The sequence below is a fragment of the Halyomorpha halys genome, unplaced genomic scaffold (genome assembly GCF_000696795.3).
Source record: "Halyomorpha halys isolate HHAL.00 unplaced genomic scaffold, Hhal_1.1 Scaffold47.1, whole genome shotgun sequence".
Taxonomy (NCBI): Eukaryota; Metazoa; Arthropoda; class Insecta; order Hemiptera; family Pentatomidae; genus Halyomorpha; species Halyomorpha halys.
This window is the reverse complement of record NW_027114806.1, coordinates 492016-513515: the sequence shown is the minus strand read 5'-3', so window position 1 is coordinate 513515 and position 21500 is coordinate 492016. Positions and strand designations below refer to the sequence as shown.

The following is a 21500-nucleotide window of genomic DNA, read 5'->3' as shown; positions in this document are numbered from 1 at the left end:
GATTGTATCTAACTCTCACTTAAGAGGTTAACACTCTTCAGGATTAAATTGATATCTTTCTTTCCTTCCTAAAATATGTCAAATATATTAAATGACTTTCTTTTAAAATGTAATCTTAGGTCATGCTCAAATGTAGAAAAAGGTAAATAAAAATGGCCTAATACTAACAAGAAGAATATATCAAATGGCTAGATTCTCATCACCTATGGTAATAATGATAGAGCACAGAACAAAGCAGGCCATTATTCAAGATCATTCTAAATGTCTCGGCATTGGTGTTTGAGGAAAATAGTACTGGGTTTGGCTTTAATAGAAATCCGTTAATAGAATACAGTGAGGTTTCCTAAAAGATGAAGATGTAGGTTTATAGGTCAAACATTTCAACTTGCCAATTTCGTGGATTCAATGACCCTCACCTAGAGAGGTGACGGTGATGCGGGCTGGGGCACAGGTCCCAGTGCGCTCGGTTCGGAATGTTGTGGGTTCGATTCCCACCTGGGGCAGTAAATCATTCATTTTCGGCGGTCCCGAAGAAAGAATCTTGACTCTCCCACCTTGGTTAGTATGCGGCGGCAACCTAGGTAGCCATCAGAGATTGGCAAAAAGGACCTCTAGGCCACACCCCTAGCCGGACTTGTTCCCCACCAAATACCAGTACCAGACCCTCATCTAAAATAGTCTGTTCCAGGCACTGATGGACCCATATAAAATTGTAGAAAAGACAGATATACTGATCTGTAACACCACTTTCAAGATAGACCCTGAAAGTTACGGGTTAAGACCCCAATAAAAACCACTCTAGAGTCAAATGAATTAAGTTGGTTTGGCCACTTCATCATGTCAACTGTAATCTACCAACTTTGTAAATCTAGTGTAAATGGCACTAATGGTCGAAACACTTAAACAAATTATTAAAAAAAACTATACTTTCTAAAAGTAAGCACTAGGGAAATTCATGGCTTAAGCAATACAAAAAACATCAGCTTTATTAACTACGTATATTTTTTTACAATGAAAAGATGTTCATACATAACATTCCACTCATACACCATTTACAGTATTTAATTGTTATAAATATTCTAATAGTTTACAAGATGTGGTTCATATGACTGTTTAAAATATTTAGGCCTTCAACACAGCATTTGCTCACTAAAAAAAAGTTTAAGTAAGAACAACTTCTTACTTTATACTTAAAAAAATATTTACAAAAACGATGTTAGTAGTTTTGGTACAGGAATCAGAAAAAAACATAACATTTTTTCTAATTAATTTAAATAACATGCTATTATAAAATAAATAGTGAAAAATTCAACACTATCTAAGCTGATAATTTGCTCTATGTTCAACAATATACTGCCTTGTAACAGCAACCAATATATTACTAAAGAGCTTTAGCTTTCGGGGACACTAAAAAAAAAATATTGATGTTAAGTAAAATTGATACAGAATCAATCCTTTCAATATACATATATATGTACTTATTCATATGTAGTCTCATAAATGCACCTGGTAAATATAATATAAGTTAGGGTGTAGCAGCTATTAAAATGGAAGAATTGTAAAATTGTTCGGCAGAATAAAGGAACCAACCTTACCAAGACATTGATAGGAATGTAACATCTAATCTCGTAATTTTGGATTTATTAAGGCTGCATAACCACTGAACCTCCAAATTTACTCAGCCATGTTAATATTATTACTATAATATAAAAAAAGAACTTATAAAAAAAAAGGCACAAACAGAATCACAGGAAGGGAACTTCATGATTTGGCAGTTAACTTTTACTACTACTAACATATTTCACCAATGTTACAGTTTGTGCCTTTCGGTCTTCAATAAGAATTAGTACATTCTTCGTTAATGTTAGTAACATAAAAGATTTTTGAAATAGGGTAAAGAATTAATGTGAGACAAAAACAGCAGTAAAAAAAGTTCTGAATATTCAGAAATATCGTAATTTGATTATTATAATTTTAAATGTTAGAAAATTATTTTTAAAAAACCTTAAAATATGATTGATAAAGAATGCGTATATGTATGTTATACCTTTTATAATTTAAAATATTTAAATTAAATACATCATTCGAGGAATTTAAAATTATACATAAGTCAGTGATTGTATTGAACCACCAACACGTAAACAGAAGAAACAAGACATAAAAAGGTAATCAATCATAACACTATAAATTAATATCACAACATATAAAAATATAAATAAATATTCTCAATTATTTAAACCGAAGGAATTTAAATTCTTATATAATATATTCAGTCTTGTTATAAAAGTTAATTTACAATTGTTAAGTAAGAAAGGCATTAAAAAAAAAATTAAGATTCATTAAGTAAATAGTGAAGCTAAATAAAATGTTAATGGAATAAAAAGTTAAAAGAGTTCAATTATTACCCTGTAGGAATTTTTAATTGAACTAGAGTAGTTTTTTACAAGTACAATAGAACCTCAATAATCTGAATACTTGGTAGAACCAATGGGTTCAAGCTGCCCCTCTTTTATTTTTTTGCTGGTAGACTTGTCCAAATTTATAAGCAAGGCCTAGTTTGAACAATAAAGAAGAATAAAAAATCAGCAATTTTTAAAATAAAATTAGAAACATTTCATTTTAAAATTATATAAGTAAATCGTTACTTAAGCTGGAATATCTCGTAACCAAAAAAAAAATTAATGCACTTATAAAAAAAATTAACACTATCCTAGAAGCTATGATACCGCATAACTCAAAAAAATAAAAATTTATAAGTATCTCTGATGAAAATCAGAAAAAGTATGTAGGTACCTACTTAACTATAGTCAAGTTATATGTCTGAATGATATGTTGATTTTTTTTTTAAGTACAAAAATTGTGTTATGATTTTTTTTATAGTTACAAAGTATTATAGATTAAGTGACAAAATGTAAAAGATCCTATCTCAACAATGCGATCAGATTTTTAAGGTCTCACTGTAGTTGTAAAAGATAGAAATAAACATATATTCAATTAGAGCAAACTATTGTGCAAATAGATTTTAAATATTTCGGATCTCATTAGAAATACATAAGTAAAGAATGAGTGCGGTCAGCACTAGGGTAGAGGGAATTTGTTTGTACCCTCACTCTTTCTCTCACCTATGGCTTTTTAACAGTACATACAATTTTTAATTATAGCACTAAAACAATCTTAGAAATGATTTTATATATGTGACTGTTTTTATAGTCGAGGGGTACAAATGTGAAACATCTTGTATATGTTCTCTGGTTTTCAAGAGTGATCACATGAAATTCTTAATTTATTCATGAATTTCTTTAATTTAAAATGTGTAATGTGCGGATAACTTAAAAATCATTGTAAACTAAAAGTTTATCTAAAAAATTATGTAAAAATAAAATACTTGAATGTGAAATCGGATGAGGAGTCAGTAACCATAAAGATATATTGATGGTAAATAGCTTATTTTAAAATACAATAGTTGTTAAAATAATTTTTACTTTATATCAATAGAATGTTTTCACATTACACACACTTTAGTATTTTGGGAGCCATACTACTTAGTGATCAACAAAATTTTTATTTTCTGTTTTTAATTTTACTTTTTATATTCATTAGTTAAAAGGAAATACTTTTGAACAGGTGGAGAAGTTTTCAGTAAGTATGTAGGATTGAAATTTTATAAAATAAAAACTTGTTATTTTTCAATTTCAAAATTGCTTAGCCTCACGCCTTCAGTCCAAAACTAAAAATCTAAAATTTATGAAACTATTTGTCTTCTTTCTGTTCTACACCAATGTAAAATAAGACTCCTTACATCAAGGAACAGCGCCTTAAGGTTTTTGAAGTATTGCATAAAATATTGGAATTGAAGAAGTTAACTGGAGAGCTTAAGAGTATACAATGCTGACTTCTGTGAACAGCTCCCATGGTTCAAGTAATAGCATTATGGCGAACAAGATGGACTTTTGCAAGGGTTTAGTACCAAATGGATCTCTAAAATAAAATTAATGAATACTGATCTGACTTTGTGGATTGGATTTAGACGTTCTTCTTCGTTGGTCTATGAAGACAGTGATTAGTGGTATCAGAATCGAACCTTTGGGTTCGCAAAGCCTTTATTATTGTATTTATTTGTATTATTTTTACATGGAAGAGATTATTAGATTAGTTCAGGTAGATTTTCGATTTAAAAAAAAAAAAAAAATCAAAAACAAAAACCATATATTAAAAAACACATTTGCACACCCTCCTCTAACAATGTCATTTCATACAATCTATGACAATGTTTACATAGGTTCAAGAAAATTATACAAAAAATATTTATCAATGCCATATGTAATAGGTACAATTTTATTACAAAGGGGTAAAATATCTACAATTGATTATTCGAACAAATTCAAGTCATTTCGATACTTCACTAAGTGACTGAAGTATTTGCCCACTGAATTATGGTAATGGATACCTGAGTTGTGTACCTGGAGTTATGTTAAAAATAATAACTATAAGTAAAAAATTATACTAAGAATAATTTCTTTATCACATTTAAGTTCCAACATGTCATACATTATTCTAATAATGTACTGGTAAATAAAACATTAATTAAAGATAACATGTAAAAAGAAAGTATAAGTAACTAGTTATTTCTTGTCTGCTACATACAGTGACTAGTTTTTCATTTAAGTGTGCCATTAATAAAGAATAACTATATTTCGGCACAGTTATTTTAACTTAAAAGATGGATTATTATTTTTACCAAGTTTTAATTTAAATTTCAGGAGGAAGTTACATGTCAATATCAATAAATAAATACATTTACTGGAATGTGAACAAAATCACAACAAAGTATAAATACTTTAAAGAAATAAAACTACAGGTTTGTCCATCTATCTTCTACCTCCTTTTAAAAATAATAATACATAATTCATAATCTAATATTTAAATTAATGACAAGCACAGTAAACACACGGTTATAAATAACACTGGTTGAATGACTCAAATAAAAAGCTCTCTTTAACACTTGATAATCGTATCTACAACTTGCTTATTACTATGTAAAACTGGCAGGATTTTCCAATACAAATCAACTCAATACGAAAATAAGATTAAATATACAATTGCAAATGAACAACAGGCGATTAATATAACATGCATGAAGACAAAATTATTTTCCAAATAATTTTTAACATGCATGCAACCTGATTGCCCATTTTATCAAGTCTTGTTCACATCACAATTTGTACAATTACATATAAAAATACAAATGCTCGATGTTATTAAATTACTCTTCAAGTTTAAGAGATGGTTTGCTAATGGTTGCAGGGCAGAATCCTTGCTCGGGCGGCATAGGAAGGAACAGCAACAATGCTACTCCACAGAACATTACCAAGAATATAATAATAAATATTAAACGTCGTAGCAATACTAATTCATTTTGCATTTTGGCATTGCACTCCGTCAAATGTGTCATCTGAAAAATAAACGAATATTATATTTATAACCAACATAGTAATACTTATTTGTATTGTATATTATATTTATATTTATTTCTATTATATATTATATACATGTTTGTTTGACAATATCATTAAATTCAATATCGAGCTGTGGATGTATCGAGTCATTTAAGATCAGGGGTTTTTCATATCTTCACACATTAGATTTAATACAATATAAGATGGTTCAAACAAAATGCTAAGGTAACCAAAGTATATTGATAAGATAAATGTATAAATGATAAAGGAGGCAAAGAAATATAAAACAGCTGAGAAGTACAATAACAACTGGACAATAAAAGGATACTTCAGATTAAGGTTCTTAAAATGATGTCCCAACACCACCAATCTGGTCTCCCATTATTCATTTTGATAATATTGTAAAAATTCAAATTTAAGTAATTTTCCTTACCCACGTTCACCATATGTTACTATTGTTATGTTTTCTATCCACTTCTTTTGTCTAACTTAGCTTCATATTTTGTTTCTTTATCTAATATAAAGGTTACATATTTCACTAGTTACATATATCTTCTTTCTCTCGATTTTTTTTTCTTTCCATAATTTTAATTTTAAATTCTTAATAAACAAAAATATTAATATTCCTTTGCATTATATAACTTCAAATTTTTATTTTGTTTCCTTAATTATGTTATTTTTACTCATTCATTTTATTTTCCACTTCTTTTATTAATTAATTTCATAATATTTATTCTGTACAATTATTTACTTTATGTCATTCTGTTTATACTTTCTTATTTAATTTTTGTATTCATTGGTTTTTATCTTGTTCTTTGTTCTTAGCCCTGATGAAGGCTGGAAATTCTGGCCGAAACGTTGGCACTATAAAATAAGTTATTTCAGCTTATTTGTGTTATATTTTGGCCGCACTCCCCAACGATAGAAGAAGATCTCATATAAAATTTAAGTAAATTTTGTAAATCAAACAAAATGATAATCAGATGCTTTTATTTAACAAGTCATTAGGAAACAATAAATGACTTATATTAAGTAACCAAATATTTTAACAGTAATTAATGAAATGAGTATGTGAGTATGATAGCTGTTATTTTGTAGTGTAATCCTTGTTAGTATTATAGTACAAGAGCTCAAGAGGAGAAAGAGAAAAGCTTTTCATATATATTTCATGCCAATTTTTTATTACTTTAATGAAAACCATGTATTATTAGACAAATTGATGAGTCTACCAAGAATAGTTTGAAGGGAATAAAAAATAGAGGCTGTTTAAAAATGTTATAAAAAATTAATTTTTCATTCAGAGCTCCTTATACTTAAAACTACCAGAAACACTAAAGAACTTTAATGTAGAGTACATCTGCTAAAATATGAGTCCTAATAGCTCAATTTACGTTCAATAGTTCCCGAAACAAAAGTGTTTTACAAAATAACATTTATGTTCATTGAAAAATCAGTAGTTAGTGAATTCCATCGTACAGATATCTAATGTGTCATAAAGTAGTTTCTGACTTTGTAGGGGTATAAAAATTTTTATTCATGAAAAAAATATATCTCAGGAATTTTCAGATGTCCAGATGTCTGCCAGCACTCAAATTAAAGATAGTTAAATATACTATAAAATAGTTTTTAAGATATTTGATTTGAAAATATTTGGATTTATGAATGACTATATCTCAGGAAGTACTAGATGTTCAGATGTTGCCAGCACTCAAAATAAAGCTAGTTTAACGTACTATCTATTAAGTAGTTTATGACATGCATCTTCATAGAGGTAGTAGTTTCTTTGATATTCGCCTATGAATGTGAATTTATTAACTTCTACTCCTATAAAGATAAGGCAGACATCTGTTTGTCTAATGGTTCTTGAAATGAATTTTTTCATAAATAAAAAAAATTGTCAGAACAAATGGAAATTAACTTTTTGTACATTTATTTTCACAAATATGAAAACTACTACACTTAATAAGATAAATGTCGTAAACTACTTTGTGGCACATTGAACTAGCTTTAATATGAGTGCTAATGAGTGATATCTGTATGTACTTCTAATGATTTCTGAGATATATTTTCCCCAAAATTAATTTAAAAATTACTGATTTAAAAAAACTGTTTCTTAGGAACTATTGGACTTAAATATCTCCAGTTGGGCTCATATTTTAGCAAATTTACTCGTCTTTAAATGATGTTTTATTAGGTTTTCTAGAGTTGGAAATAGTTTTAAAGATGAGGAACTCTGAAAGGAAAGTCATGTTTTGAAACAGCAGCCATTTTTTATTCACCCTTACTATACTTGGTAGACTAGTAATTATACAAAGGTTACAATAAAGTAATGAAAAAATTGGGGTGAAATAACTGACTTTATTTTTTCCACCAGGCTTTTGTACTATTAGGGCTTAGTAGTGGAGTGAAAGTATTTCTTAGGCTAAAAAGATTTGACCCCACTTTAGATAAGAAAATTGAATACAAATGAAAATGCTTCTTCATACAAAAGCTTACATAATACAAAATTACCAAGTTAATTAGAAAAGTTATTGAGAAAGCAGGAGTGAAATTTAATAAGATTTTTTTTTGTATCATAAAATTTAGAATAACTTCAGCTTTGATAATTATTACTAAAAGACAAATCACATTGAATGAAATTGGTTGAAACTTCTTTGGGAGGTAAAGACATAATTGCCCTTCATTCCTGAAGTAACTAACATCTTTGTTTATATATAAAAAAAAATGACTCTATTATTACTAAAAATTATATTTCTTGGAAAAAGGGCATATAAAGTATTGCAAACAGAAAGCATTTCCATTATTAAAAAAAAAAGATGAAAAGAGATAATCATAGAACAATTCCACAGATCCTACTAAAGCTTCTAAAAAAAGATAAATGACTTTGTGGATATCTGTATTGGTAATATCATATAAGAAAGAAAATGAGCAAACTAATAACTTTACTCAGAGAAAAAACAAGGTTAACAATACATACAGATTGGTTTTATAATAAATCAAGTTGTGGAAGACACAGCCTTCAGGACGTAACAAGTTGTTTTGGAAAGAATTATGAGAATGACCAGCATATTATGATGCAAATGCTATCAGGTTTGGTGTATCAGGTTGTGCGAGGTAAAGAATGCATTTGAAGCAACACCCTTGATGCTGCTACATAACAAAATCTGGTAAAGGCACGCGTCACACAACTTTTACTTATATCCCCATTTTTTGTGTAGGTCAAAGAGCTTGTGTTAAAGCTATCAAATTCAGTGATTAAAAAAAAAAGAAGCTAAATACCAGAGAAAACAAAAATTAAGAACGAAATATTTTTATTTTCATGTCGATATAAAAGTTCATATTTTAGGGTTTCTCAAGATAATACAAATTTTGTTCCTGCTAAGAATACAACAGTTTAACAAATCAGTAATGTGATGAGGAAAGATGTGTGGTCTTAGCATTACCCCTTCAAATCAAATTTATTTATTAAACCCGGACCATATTCCATTCAAATTTATTTAATTTTATTTTTTCTCCTTTAGCTATCCATAAAACTGTTAAATATTTTGTATTGGGACATTATGTATTATAGCTAACAATAACAACTTTTAAAATAAACAAAATTAAAGCTATTTAACTGGAAGATTTTTTTTTTAATTTGGCGTTTAAAACGTTAGTCTATTTCAATGAGAATAAAACTTATTTCGAATTAAATACCACTTAATTGTACTTTCATTCATCAAAATCATTTTTGGATAAAATTGAAAAAATGTGGAATGCCACTTCCAGTTGGTCAACTAAAAATTTGCTGTCACATCTTGGGTATATATTCACCACCATAAATATGTAATTTCAGTTTCAGATGACTTTTTGTTTTTGAGCTAGGGTATTCACACACAGACCATTTCGTGAGACTTGATTTTTTTTGGACTAGGTCTTAGCGGGGTGGGGAAGGATTGCCTATTTTTTTTTGTTATGATCTCTTGTGAGAATGTGATATGTCCATCGACCAACCTACTCGAGATAATTCTCTGTTTGAAAAGTCAGATAGGTAAGGCTACCATAGAGGAAGGGAGTGGAGGGTTGGTTTCACGGTGTTTTTCTATTTCAGCCGCTTTTTAAATATTGCTCGATTTAACTATCTTAAAATTTCCTCTTCTCGCTTTAAGCTAATATTTCAAAAGTGATTAAGACCATCATCACTCCGGTGGGCTCTTAGTGGGGCAGATCCGGCAGGTAAGAATTACTTTTTTTGTTTTATGATCTCCTCTTATGAAATTGTGACATGTCATACATCGACATATATATTTAATAAAGGAGAACCAGAAAACATGTATTTCTGTTGGAAATTTGAAATTGTTCACGATCGCAAAACTTTCCCTTTCTATATATTTCATATATAGGTAAATGAAAATAACAATGTAGGATTAACTACAACCACTGAAATGCATAACTAAAAATGCCCTTGAAGAGACAAAATAGAAATTTACAATTCTATTCTCCATACAAAATTGGCAGACCTTTTCCAATCTATTACAGAAGGCTTAAGGAGAAATGCTTAAATATTTAGCCCGAGGAAATAACCTATATCATCATTCCAACGATAGAGTCGACTTCAGACCGATAACCAGTCTGAATATTATGTACACTCTCAACATCTATACTTACTTCAAATATTGATTATCACTTAGTATTTAACTATTTTGTATCAGTAGAGAATGAATGGATGTATGCTTGTGACTGACTTTTTAATAGGGGAAGCTGTCATTTCTGACCAAAATCTCTTACAACTTCCTCCAAAATCCAATTTCAACTTACTTCAGAATTGAATGGCTCAATAAAAATAGATAAATGAAATTCAAAACAACGGAGTAGCAACTCTTGACATTATATAATTCATTTTTCCAATTTTAAAATCTCCAACTCTATAACTTTCAGTACGAAAAATGTCTCACCTGTTTAAAATATTTTCCTAAAACTATACTGAAGGAAAAGTTGGAGTCAACACGATTATAAATTGATACCTGATTCAATACAAACATTCACCGTGAACACCATCCTTTAAACCTGTTCAGAAATATATTTGGAAAAACATTGATTCACACCATAAAAATGAGAGGTCAACATTTGATCTAAATTTAAATCTCACTAAAATTGATTTAGAACATTTAAATGACACTAGAAAGTTAAATTAAAAAAAAAAAAAAAAATTGAACACAAACTCTTGGCATTGGATCATTTAGTATTTTTTGTTAATTTTTAAATTTTAATTGTTCTGCACCAAAAATGCTTCACCTCTCATGACATATATGCTTAATACTATACCAAAGGTAATGTTTAATTGATATTTACGGAGATGAGCAGCTGTGTGATTTTTTGCTCCAACTCTGATGTAGGAGAAACTGCTCCAGCCAATGTGGTTAAAGAACCTGGTGAGCCATTATGGGCACATGGCTGAATTGATGGAACCTTGCATCGGAGCCGGTGCTCTTCTAGCTTTTTGGGGTCTGAGTTGATCTGTAAGTTTCGAAGTGGGAAAAACGAAAATTAGTATATTTACAGAATTCTTTGAAAAAAAAAGAGAGGTTTATAGGATTAATTGATATAATGATAATGAGAAGCTGTAAAATAAAGGAGGAAGATAAATATAATTAACATAATTTTTTACTATTCTAATCCATAGTGAATGGATATTGTGAATAAAAAAAAGAAATATATCTCATAAAAACTTGAAAAAGTTTACCAATAAATATTAAGATCGAAAACAAATATATTTATAATCTGAGAGCATAAATGCCTACCTTCCACAGCTCGTTTAGATCTACATTAGAATGAGTATCGTGGTTCTCTAAAGGATATGACAGAACCAGAAATTTATCCCTGAGGATGTTGGCACCTGTAAAGCCAGTTAGTAGCACAACATTGATTGTGGCACTAGCTGAAGGCGACAGTAGACCACAACTGGGACGTACACGAAACTTTTCAGGCGAAGTTGTTTTCACCTGTAATAAAAACATTAATTATTTGAAATCTATTTAGCTATTCACGTAGAGAGATACAGGAATAATTGTAATGCTACTATTTTAGTATAAATGGGTTAAAAAAAGCTTCTTCCAATAGATCCAGAGGTCAGTTATAAACCTTACTTTCTAGTTAACTGGTAAATGTAGCTGAGAGATAAAAGAGCATCTTCCTCTAAAGAACACCATTATTCTCAGTAACAATTTCTTGACCTTTCATCTCAAAATGTTTCCAATTTATAAAAATTACTATAAATGTAAAGAACTAGGTCTTAAATAAATACTTATAAAATAATATATACATTAGCAGCAATTTCGTTGATATAGATGATACAGGAGGAAATGTATTTTTACATATTTTGTCTTCTATGGATCTATAACCATTACATGAGAAAGCTATGTCATATTAATTGCTATCAACAAAATGTTTAGATGTATAGGAGGAAACACGTCTAAACTGGTAGAGAAATGCTTTTATTACTCAATTCTGAACCTGCTTTGCTCATGCCTTCTGTCCACAAACTTAAATGGAGAATTCAGAAGGCTACACAACACCTAATTGAGGGAACTTATTTTTATGACCTCTCTTCCTGGTCTAATTGAGTGAACTATATAACTAATAACAATTGTGGCGAATAAGATGAGCAGGTAACGAACGGTTCCCTAAATTGTTAATGAATGCTAAATCAATGGGTGAACGTTGGAGGGGTAGACTGATGTGTAGGTAGGAGGATTGAGTCATGACTTATATAGTACTTTGAGTTTGCACGGGTATCACTGAAAATATGTATGTAGAGATTGATTGGGATTGAGTCTTTGGGTTTGCTAAGCTTTTATTATAAATTATAAATTGAAATTACATGAAGCTGAACTTCCATAAATATTAACAAGAAAAGGTGGAATATGAGATTCTACATTTGTGACTCCTAACGATGAAAAAATTTTATGATGAATAACAAGCACACTTTTTGTTATATCTTAGTTCCACTGGTAAAAGAGAGAAAACATACATTCCTAAGAATATTCTAAAATAATTTAAAGTTAGTACTACCATTTAGTCATGAAATTCACAATTGATAAAAATACAGAAACTCTGAACAATCAATTATAAGGATATAACATTCTAATACCTTATTTAATTACTTAATTGATAAATAAAACATTTAATTTATTTAAATATTTCAATAAGCCTTCGAATCTAAGATAAGTTGAATGATATATTTCTTTTGACCTTAGTTCAGTACTTCAACCTTAGTCTCTTTTTTATTGTGAGATTGCTGAGATGGCACCTTAAATCCCTTGGCTACTAACGGGCAAAATCGACTCCATCTCACACGGACATTTACTTGATAGTTCAGCACTTAACAACTTTTTAGGGATTCTTTCATTCCTAATCCCCACAATTTTTTATTCTCATTCCAACTGTCAAAAAGGTTATAACTTAACTTTTAATTAAATTAAAATGTTTGAATTACCTTATATATTAAAGTAGATTCAGTAGCGTTGGTTATAGTTAATGTTCCAGCGAGATCAAGCCCTTCTTGGCCAAAACATATAGCGTCAGCAGGATTCAAAGTTAATCTAGTGCCTATAGACATTAACAAAATAAATGTAAAACTATTTATTATATTGTAGGGTTAAATCTATTGAAAGAAAGCTTACTTGATGGAGATTCATCAAGTTTAGAATCACCGAAAGCGTTATGTGATGCTTCAGATATTTGTGAACCATCAGCAAAATGCACCTATTTGTAAAAACAAATTATCTATCAACATGATTATTTAAGTAAACAAATAAATATTAACATATATGTTATGAATAGAATTATAGTAAATACTGAATTAGATTTTTTAATTCAATTCCCCACCAACATTGTGCTTCAACAAATGTATGCTTCCATTATCTTCTTCTCCCATCATATGCATGTATATATACAAAACTACTTTTTATGAGTTTAAAATTAATACTTCATCATAAAATTATGATAATAAATTATAATTTAACACATGTTTCACAAGTTATGGATTCTAAACATATGTTTTCTTAGTACATTGGACCATTGACCACTAATTATAATAATAACAATAAAGTAAATCCATAATGCTTAATTGATTATAAGTATTAATAAAACTATTGTGAATGCAATGTCTTATTAGTATCAGCAACATTGTCTAAAGATAATATATCTCTTCTGTTTTTAACTGCTTGAACAACTGTCGAAACAGTTTTTATTTGTACTTTATCTATACAGACTTTTTATATATCAAGCCATCTGCTGCAAGTTCTGTATATTTTCGAGTCCATGTTGTACAACACTAACAATCAGTTTTCTGGTCAAGTAATTCTTAATTTATCCTATACTTATTTACACCTAGTCCTGTTTCAAAGTCCCTATATTTTGAGGGGTCAGCATTAATTATTTGATCTATTAGGTATTTAAAACAACATAAAATACAGCTCAAGAAACCAAATAAAAATACACTTAAAAAAAGGTGTATGTTGTTGCTTTTAATCTAGTGAAAACATTGATTAATTGAAAAAGAAGAATCAACATTTTTCCATTGACAACTGAATTCTGAAATAATTGAAAATGGGAAGGAATCCTGAACAATAATAATAATAATAATATAATGTTGTTTTTTTTACATTCATAATTTTTAAGTTAGAAATTATATGACTAGGCATATTATAGCTAGTCTTAGTTATTAGGGTAAATTGTTCATAGCAATGACTAATCGTATCGTTCATTATAAATAAGCCAAATAAAATGCTTAATTTTACCTCTCAATTAAAAAATTTAAAACTAACAATTTTATATATATAGATAATTGCTCATATAATTTAAAATATGAAGAAGATGGTCAGGGTTGAGGTCAACTCGTTTTGGTCTTTTTGACCGCAACCAAGACCATCTTCTTATTTAACAATAATTTTAATTTTATATAATTTAATAATTATATATTCTCCTATCAAACCATATAATAACAAATTAGTCAGTTTTTAATTTTAGTTCAAATTGTATCCTTAAATTATAAATTGTATTATTTAATTATTTAAAATAAATTATTTATTGATTGCTAGTCAAAGCGTGATACCTTTTTTTTGTTTTCCTCATTTTTCCCATCAGCTATATTTTCTGGGACAAATGTAAACTCATAGGTGTCCTGCCCTCCCCAAGCTTTAAGAGCTTGGGTACTGTCTACGTAATCTTTTAGTGACTTCTTGTCCACATTTTTGATTTTTTGAACAGCTTTGGCTGGGAGCCAAGTTTTTATAATCTTAAAGGCCGCTGAAAAAAAAAAAATAAATTCACGTATAGATAGATTAATTTAAATCAGTTAAAATTGATCAAATAATTTAGATTAAAAAATTGTCTTTATCTTTATATTACTAAGCAATTAAAAACTATTTACAGCCAGATCCTATTATAATTTCGGGGTAACTTTACATAATGGTTTGCATGGTTTTCTTTTCTTATTTTTTCAGCAGTCAGAAAAAAAAAAATGCTGTGGACATTTTTTAAATAGTTGTATTTAAAAAAATAAAAAGAAGAGACTGGATTAAATAGTTTTAATTAGTTTTTTAGGCTCAAGTATAATGATTCCATAACAATTCAAATTTCAGAAGTGAAACCTCTTTACTGACGTTCTACAACTCAAGAAAAGAAAAAAATTATTTTGTGATGTGGGATGTAATGGAAGTGGTGGGGGTGGGGGCAACACTGATCAATTTTAACAGAAAAATTTTTATATTGTACCTGGAGAGTAGATTACAGTAGCTTAACAAGCCTGGCAGTGCTGGTCCGATTGATTGAGCTTCTGTAAGCTTCTACTCTCCTATTATAATATTTAAAAAAATGTCTGCTAGAATTGAGTTTAAAAATGGCTTAATATTTTATATTAATTAACTGAAATAATTAACACTTCCAAACTGGTGCGCCTAATAAGGATCACAATGGATGAGGTGAAGTCCTCAGTTGGGATTCAGGGAGACCTCTCACCAGAGTCTTATGAAAGCTAACAGATGCTATTAAAAAGCACTTGCCAGCTCTACAAGACACTAATTTGGCCAGTCCTCACTTACGCATCGGAAGCCTGGACCCCCTGACAAGTGCTGAAGAAAAGGAGATCTTGGACTTCGAAAGAAAAATTCTGTGTGGAATATTTGGTTGTCTCAAGGTAGGCAAGAATTGGAGGAGGTGAACCAATAGTCTACGAGATGTTCGGTGAGGGAAGGAGATGTGATGCGGCACATAAGAATGGGAAGGCTGCGCTGGGCTGGCCATGTCATGATGTCAGCGGATGAGATCCCGGGTAGGTTGCTGGACTGTAGGCTGCATCGGACCAGAGGAAAAGGCAGGCTAAGGCTGAGATGGAGAGGATGCCTTCATCAGGGATTCCAGGGAACTTCTGAGCATCCGCACAAGACCGAGCTACATGGCAAAGGCTCATTGAGGAGGCCAAGGTCCAAATTAATTTGAGCTGTAGCGCCACGGATAGATAAATTATACGTAGTTTTCATTAATGTTATCGAAAGTTGAGGTGAAATAACTGACTTTTTTTTCCAACCGGGCTCTTGTACTACAAGGGTATAGTAGTAAAGAACGTGTCTGAGGGATAGACCGTATTATTTATTAATTTATAATATAAATGTCACTCCCTAGTCCGTTCATAAAAAGGCCTCCAATATACCCCAATGAAAATTTTCGGGCTAAAAGGCTATCAAGAAACATAAGAAGGAAGCATAAAACACATGATTTCCTTCGTTCTGTACTTTAAACTCTTCAATTGTTTTCAGGATCCGAAAGAGAGTATTTTTGATGGTGGTCTATCTCTAGTACTAGCAAAGTAAATACATATAAGTATTTACTTGTATTTGTATTAATACTTGTATAAGTATCAATTGTATTTGTAATATACAAAATAATTAAATTTTGTATATTACACAGTTTCGTTGTATTTTATGACCTATTTACTTACAGGTCATCTTTGATTTTTTGTGAAGCTTTTCTTGAGTGTGAAGATAAAAAATGGTGGATTTGTCCCTCTCAAGGTAGTTATTCCTTAGCCTCATGGACGTTTTCAGGGAGTTAATGAGTGGGCTAGGATAGCATAGCATGGAAAGGCAAATATATATATTTTTTTCAATATCCAACAGGATCTCTTAACTCTGACAAATAGGATTCTCAATTGGTTCTTCAGGTCATGATGTTTATGGAATCAATAGAGAAGGCATTAATTCTTTCATGCCCTAAATCACATAAATAAGAGAAGGGTATTTTCATCTCCCACTCAAAAGGAAGTTCTTGTAATGAGTCTCTACTAGCCAGTGTGGTATTTTTTGTTTCTTAAAATTATGGGGCAGTTTTTCCCAATTAAGTCAGTTAATCTATAAAAAATAAAATAGAACTAAAAGCTTCTATTATTTCTTTTAGATCCTAATTAAAATTGTGTTTATGAGAAAATGTTCAAAATTATATTTGTATAAGACATTGGATATTATGTTGAGTTTTATTGTCATAATAGACGTGATAATAGTGACAAAGTGCAAGTATTTTGAACCAGGACAAATTGCACACTATATTGAACATCGTTTATGATAAATAGAAACTAATAGGTTGTGCCTTAAGTTATAAGAGGGAATGCTTATAGCTTCCCTTGGTAATGAGCTATAAATTAAAATTGTATTGTAACGCTAAAAAGTGAAAAGATGTCATGTAAAAAATGGAATGATGAGAAAATTTGAATTAAAATATCTTGAAAAGTAAAAATCTGAGTTGCATATACTGTAAATAAGCGAAATATCCAGTTTTTTAATCTCTTTGCAATGAGCTATAATTTAAAATTGTATCTTAATACTACGCAGAGTTAGAGAGGCTTTTCATATTGTTAGGGTAAATTTAGTTAAAACAATTTTTATTTTTAAGGTAAACTTAATCTAAACCATTAATAGAACCCAGTATTTTTAATACATATATAAAATACTAATTCAAATGTTTACATTTCTTATTTTAGCCATCATAAGCCAATCATATCAACATATACTAATAGTATGAATGATAATGTTAACTATAATTTCACGAATGAAGAGAATAATTAAATAAAACATTATTTAATAATTATAATTAAATATGACAAAATAATAAAAATGTTATCATATTTTTGTAAAATAAATATCATTAATAAAATTTTAATTGCATTATTTCATTTCCAAAAGTTTCACTTTAGTCGGCCTGTTCAAAGACTGACACAATTTTTGTTTACTCTATCTTACAAATGACCATTATATAATAATGGATGTTGCATTTTCACTTAGTGACCTCTGACGATGTCAATTCTAAAAAATCATTCCAATACTTTCTGTGAAGTACTATGGATTTTTTTTTCTAATCCTTTAGCATAATGATTCCTTAAAATGTTTCCTGTCTTCATAATGACCAAGATATGGATGTATGAAAACTCAAATTTAAATTCAACAAACCCTAATAATTAATAATGTAATCCCCTTTCAGTCTAACCCCATAACCAACCTTTTATATTTTAAGTTATCAGCATCCCCATAACCAACCTTTTATATTTTAAGTTATCAGCATTAGAGTCTTTTATTTAGTACAATTTATTTATTAATTTATTTCATCCTTTTAAAAATACTCTCTTACCAACATTAACAATCTAAATTATTAATTCAGATAAAATTCTTTAAGACAGAGAATGCCAAAATTAAACAGCAGGTGCCATAGCACTCAGTTTGGGAACATCTGCTATAGAGCATAAAGGCCCATAAAAAAAACCCACTACTAAATTAGTAAAAACTAATTGATTAAATTAGTTACAGTTAACAGCATATGGATGCTATAAGGTTAAAACATAATTAGTACTGATGGGTAAACGTCCGAGGGGTAAACCGAAAAGTAGATGGGAGGATTACAATAAAACTTATTTAGTAGAATTGGGTTTAAAGGGGCATCACTGAAAGGATGTATGCAGAGAGTGTTTAGTGGTATTGGCATCGAACCTTCGGGTTCGTTAGTCCTTCATTATTATTATTATAACAATACTAAACTAAAAAAAAGTTTTACTATACCGTTAAGCACCCAGGGCATATCAAGTATCAATATGTAGTTCAACGAGTAGGGATAATACAATTTAAATAAACTTATTATATATTTTATAAATTCCATGTCTGCATTTGATAATCCTGTGTCCTGCATATCAAAAAAAACTGTAACCGGTTCTCCTTTGTCAGCCCTAAAAATAAATAAATCATAAGTATTTGACAATTGAGAACTTAAATGAAGTGATATACCAAGGCATACCTTTCAACTCTCTCCATCCAATAAATCACAATTTTTTTCAATTCTTCAAAGTCTTTTTGACCTTTAACATGTTTTTTGTAGGTAAAGATAAACAAAGACTTTCCATCCTTGTCTCGATTGTGAACAAATACTGAGCCATCATTTAAATAGTTCATATTTATATTGTTTTCATTAATTTCTGTAAATATAAATATACAGATAAATGTTAATAATAAAATAAAAAGAAGAGATTAATAAGATAAATTTATCTATAGATACAAAATTCTATTTTTAATTTTTTTTTATAACTACTAATGATTATTTGTAAATATAGTAAAAAATTTTTATTTAATAATTTATTTAAAAAAAAAATAAAGTAAAGACTGAAATAAAAAATTGTCAACAATAGGATAAGTCTAACTGTTAAATTAAAGAATAGTAGCAACCAGATGGAATACAGAACAAGAAAATGTATTCACATAACATTAATATTAGGTCATATAAAAAATTCAATAAAATCCTTCAATATTATCATTTATATGACAACTGAAGGAGGATTGCATAATATAGCAATTGACTGTATACAGTATAAAAATAAAGTTCAAGATTTATTTAGTTGGTAGAATTGCAAGTCATGATATATGAATAAAAAAGAAAGAGTTAAAATATACTTGACAATGACTTTTCTAATAAGGGGTATAATAACAATATTGTATTTAGTGGAAAAAAAAAATCAATGTATGAAATTTATGAAGGGATTACTCATAAATATTTGGATAAACTATATTTTTTTAAAAAAGTAAATAAATTGAAAATTACTAAACTTCCAATTTCAAAATAAGAAAAATCTACAATATATTTTTATAAAAAGGAAAAATATGGTCAAGCCGTTGCTTCTGCACATTTCAAATAAAACCAAAGATATTTACTCACTAAAGTCAACTCACTTGGGATAAAATAAATTCTAAATTTAACTCCTTTTCCTTTTTTCATGATTTCTGGGATTCCTTTTTGAATTTTTAACGCCCTTTCATCATTATCATTATGATTACTTAATTCTTTCGTAAAAGATAATACTTTAACATCATCATTTTAAAATAGAATTTGTATAAATTTATAATATATCATTAATATTAGAAAAATAATTTTTTTAAATTATTAATTATAAGTAAATAATCATACAACATGTCTAATATATTATAATTTTCAATTAACTCAGTTAAAATCGTTAATAGCTAATTTTAGATAGGAAAATCACTTTCTAAAGCCGAATCATTCCCTAACCAGGGAGACATTCAGTATAAAAGGTCCATAATGTTTTTAAAGTAAATTATACTTAAATAAAATGTTTTAATCTTCTGAATCTAAAGAAAGTTAGCATCAAAGAGATTAAGTGCCCAAAGGTAAGACAGTAAATCAATAACAATGAATCAGAATAGTTTTTGTCAAAGACATCTAGCTCTCCATACCATATCTTCTTTTAATGTACAAATGGCTTAAATTCATTGTTAAACGTAGACTTAATATAAATATCTAAACAATTACAACCTGAAGTTATGTAATACCATAACCGATATTAATATAGCTATGTAATTATTCTTATTACAATTGATTTTAAAATATCGAAGAAAAATAGCATTAATAAATACCACTTGATCCTTAAAAGATAAAAAATTGAAATCAGCAATGATTATGATGACTAATGCATCTACTTAATGTAACCATTCTAAGTACATGCTAAACATTTGTTACTTTTTTTAAACATAATATTGGGAAAATGATATTAAAAGCTCTAGAAGTTTTTAGATATACACTTATGGATTAGAATAACTTGGATCATTTATATTAAGAGATAATAAAATCATAAAGCAACATTTGATAAATACCATTAACTTTATTTGTTTTCCTCCACTCACACGTTTCTAAAAGCATATTTAATGCTTCTTTCATATCATTATCATGATGTAGTAAAAATCGTTTTAGCCATTTATCATCGCTAGTTATTCTAGCTACATCTTTAGGGTGAAATTCTGAAAAAAAAAAAAAAAAAATCATGGTCAAGAAAATTGTGAAAAGAACAAATTAAGAATAAATTTCAGTTTTGAAAAATATATAATAACATTACTGGAAAACAGCAAGCAAAGATGTGGAGGAAACTAACATTTTCCCATTTAAACTGACAAGATATCTACCTCTATTATCTTCTTCGATTGTTTGTATGCACTTCTTTCTTAATTCTTGAATTTCAGTACTCGTTGGTTCCATTTTCGATAACTATAGATAAATGACTAGCACTTCACGACAGACCTTGACGACTGTGAATACACGTTCTGACTGGATGACCTTTTAACAACAACTAAACAAAGATGTTCGGTTCACAGCTGATGGGACCTCGGAATCTGCAAGCAGAGCACCCAATCCCCGCCAAATTCAACTTAGACTGTTGTTTTTTAATTCAAATAAGCTATGTGAATTTCTCTTCCCGGGTAATTTTAAATTATATAACTATCATTATTAATTTAGTATTAGGCGCCCTGATACCAACTGCATGTTTAATTTTGAATAGATTCTTATGTTGAATCGTATATACTTTTGTTAAGTTAAAACTTAGTTATTTTTTTTTAAAGGTCAACTCATATAAAAACACAACGAGCCTTGTAAGTAAGAAAAAAAAAATAGATTTTAACAAATCATCACTAACAAATATAAAAATATAATAAAATTAATTTGAATTTTTAATATTGGGAAAGG

At 28.9% G+C, this 21500-nt stretch overlaps 1 protein-coding gene across 2 annotated transcripts; it reads right to left on the bottom strand.

Moving 5' to 3' along the window:
• Nucleotides 1-4189: 4189 nt before the first annotated feature.
• On the bottom strand, nt 4190-21124 carry LOC106689792 (motile sperm domain-containing protein 2). 2 transcript variants are annotated; one of them, XM_014434975.3, is made up of 10 exons: nt 20942-21124; nt 20636-20779; nt 18771-18948; nt 18539-18702; nt 14551-14744; nt 13118-13199; nt 12931-13043; nt 11237-11437; nt 10788-10952; nt 4190-5452 (listed from the first exon to the last, which is right to left on the bottom strand). In XM_014434975.3, the coding sequence occupies exons 1-10, from the start codon at nt 21012-21014 to the stop codon at nt 5264-5266; spliced, it is 1503 nt and encodes a 500-aa protein (XP_014290461.1). In that variant the 5' UTR covers nt 21015-21124; the 3' UTR covers nt 4190-5263. The 2 variants fall into 2 exon arrangements, with proteins under 2 accessions (XP_014290461.1, XP_014290468.1); XM_014434982.2 differs by having other exon boundaries at nt 20875-21011.
• Nucleotides 21125-21500: the final 376 nt, after the last annotated feature.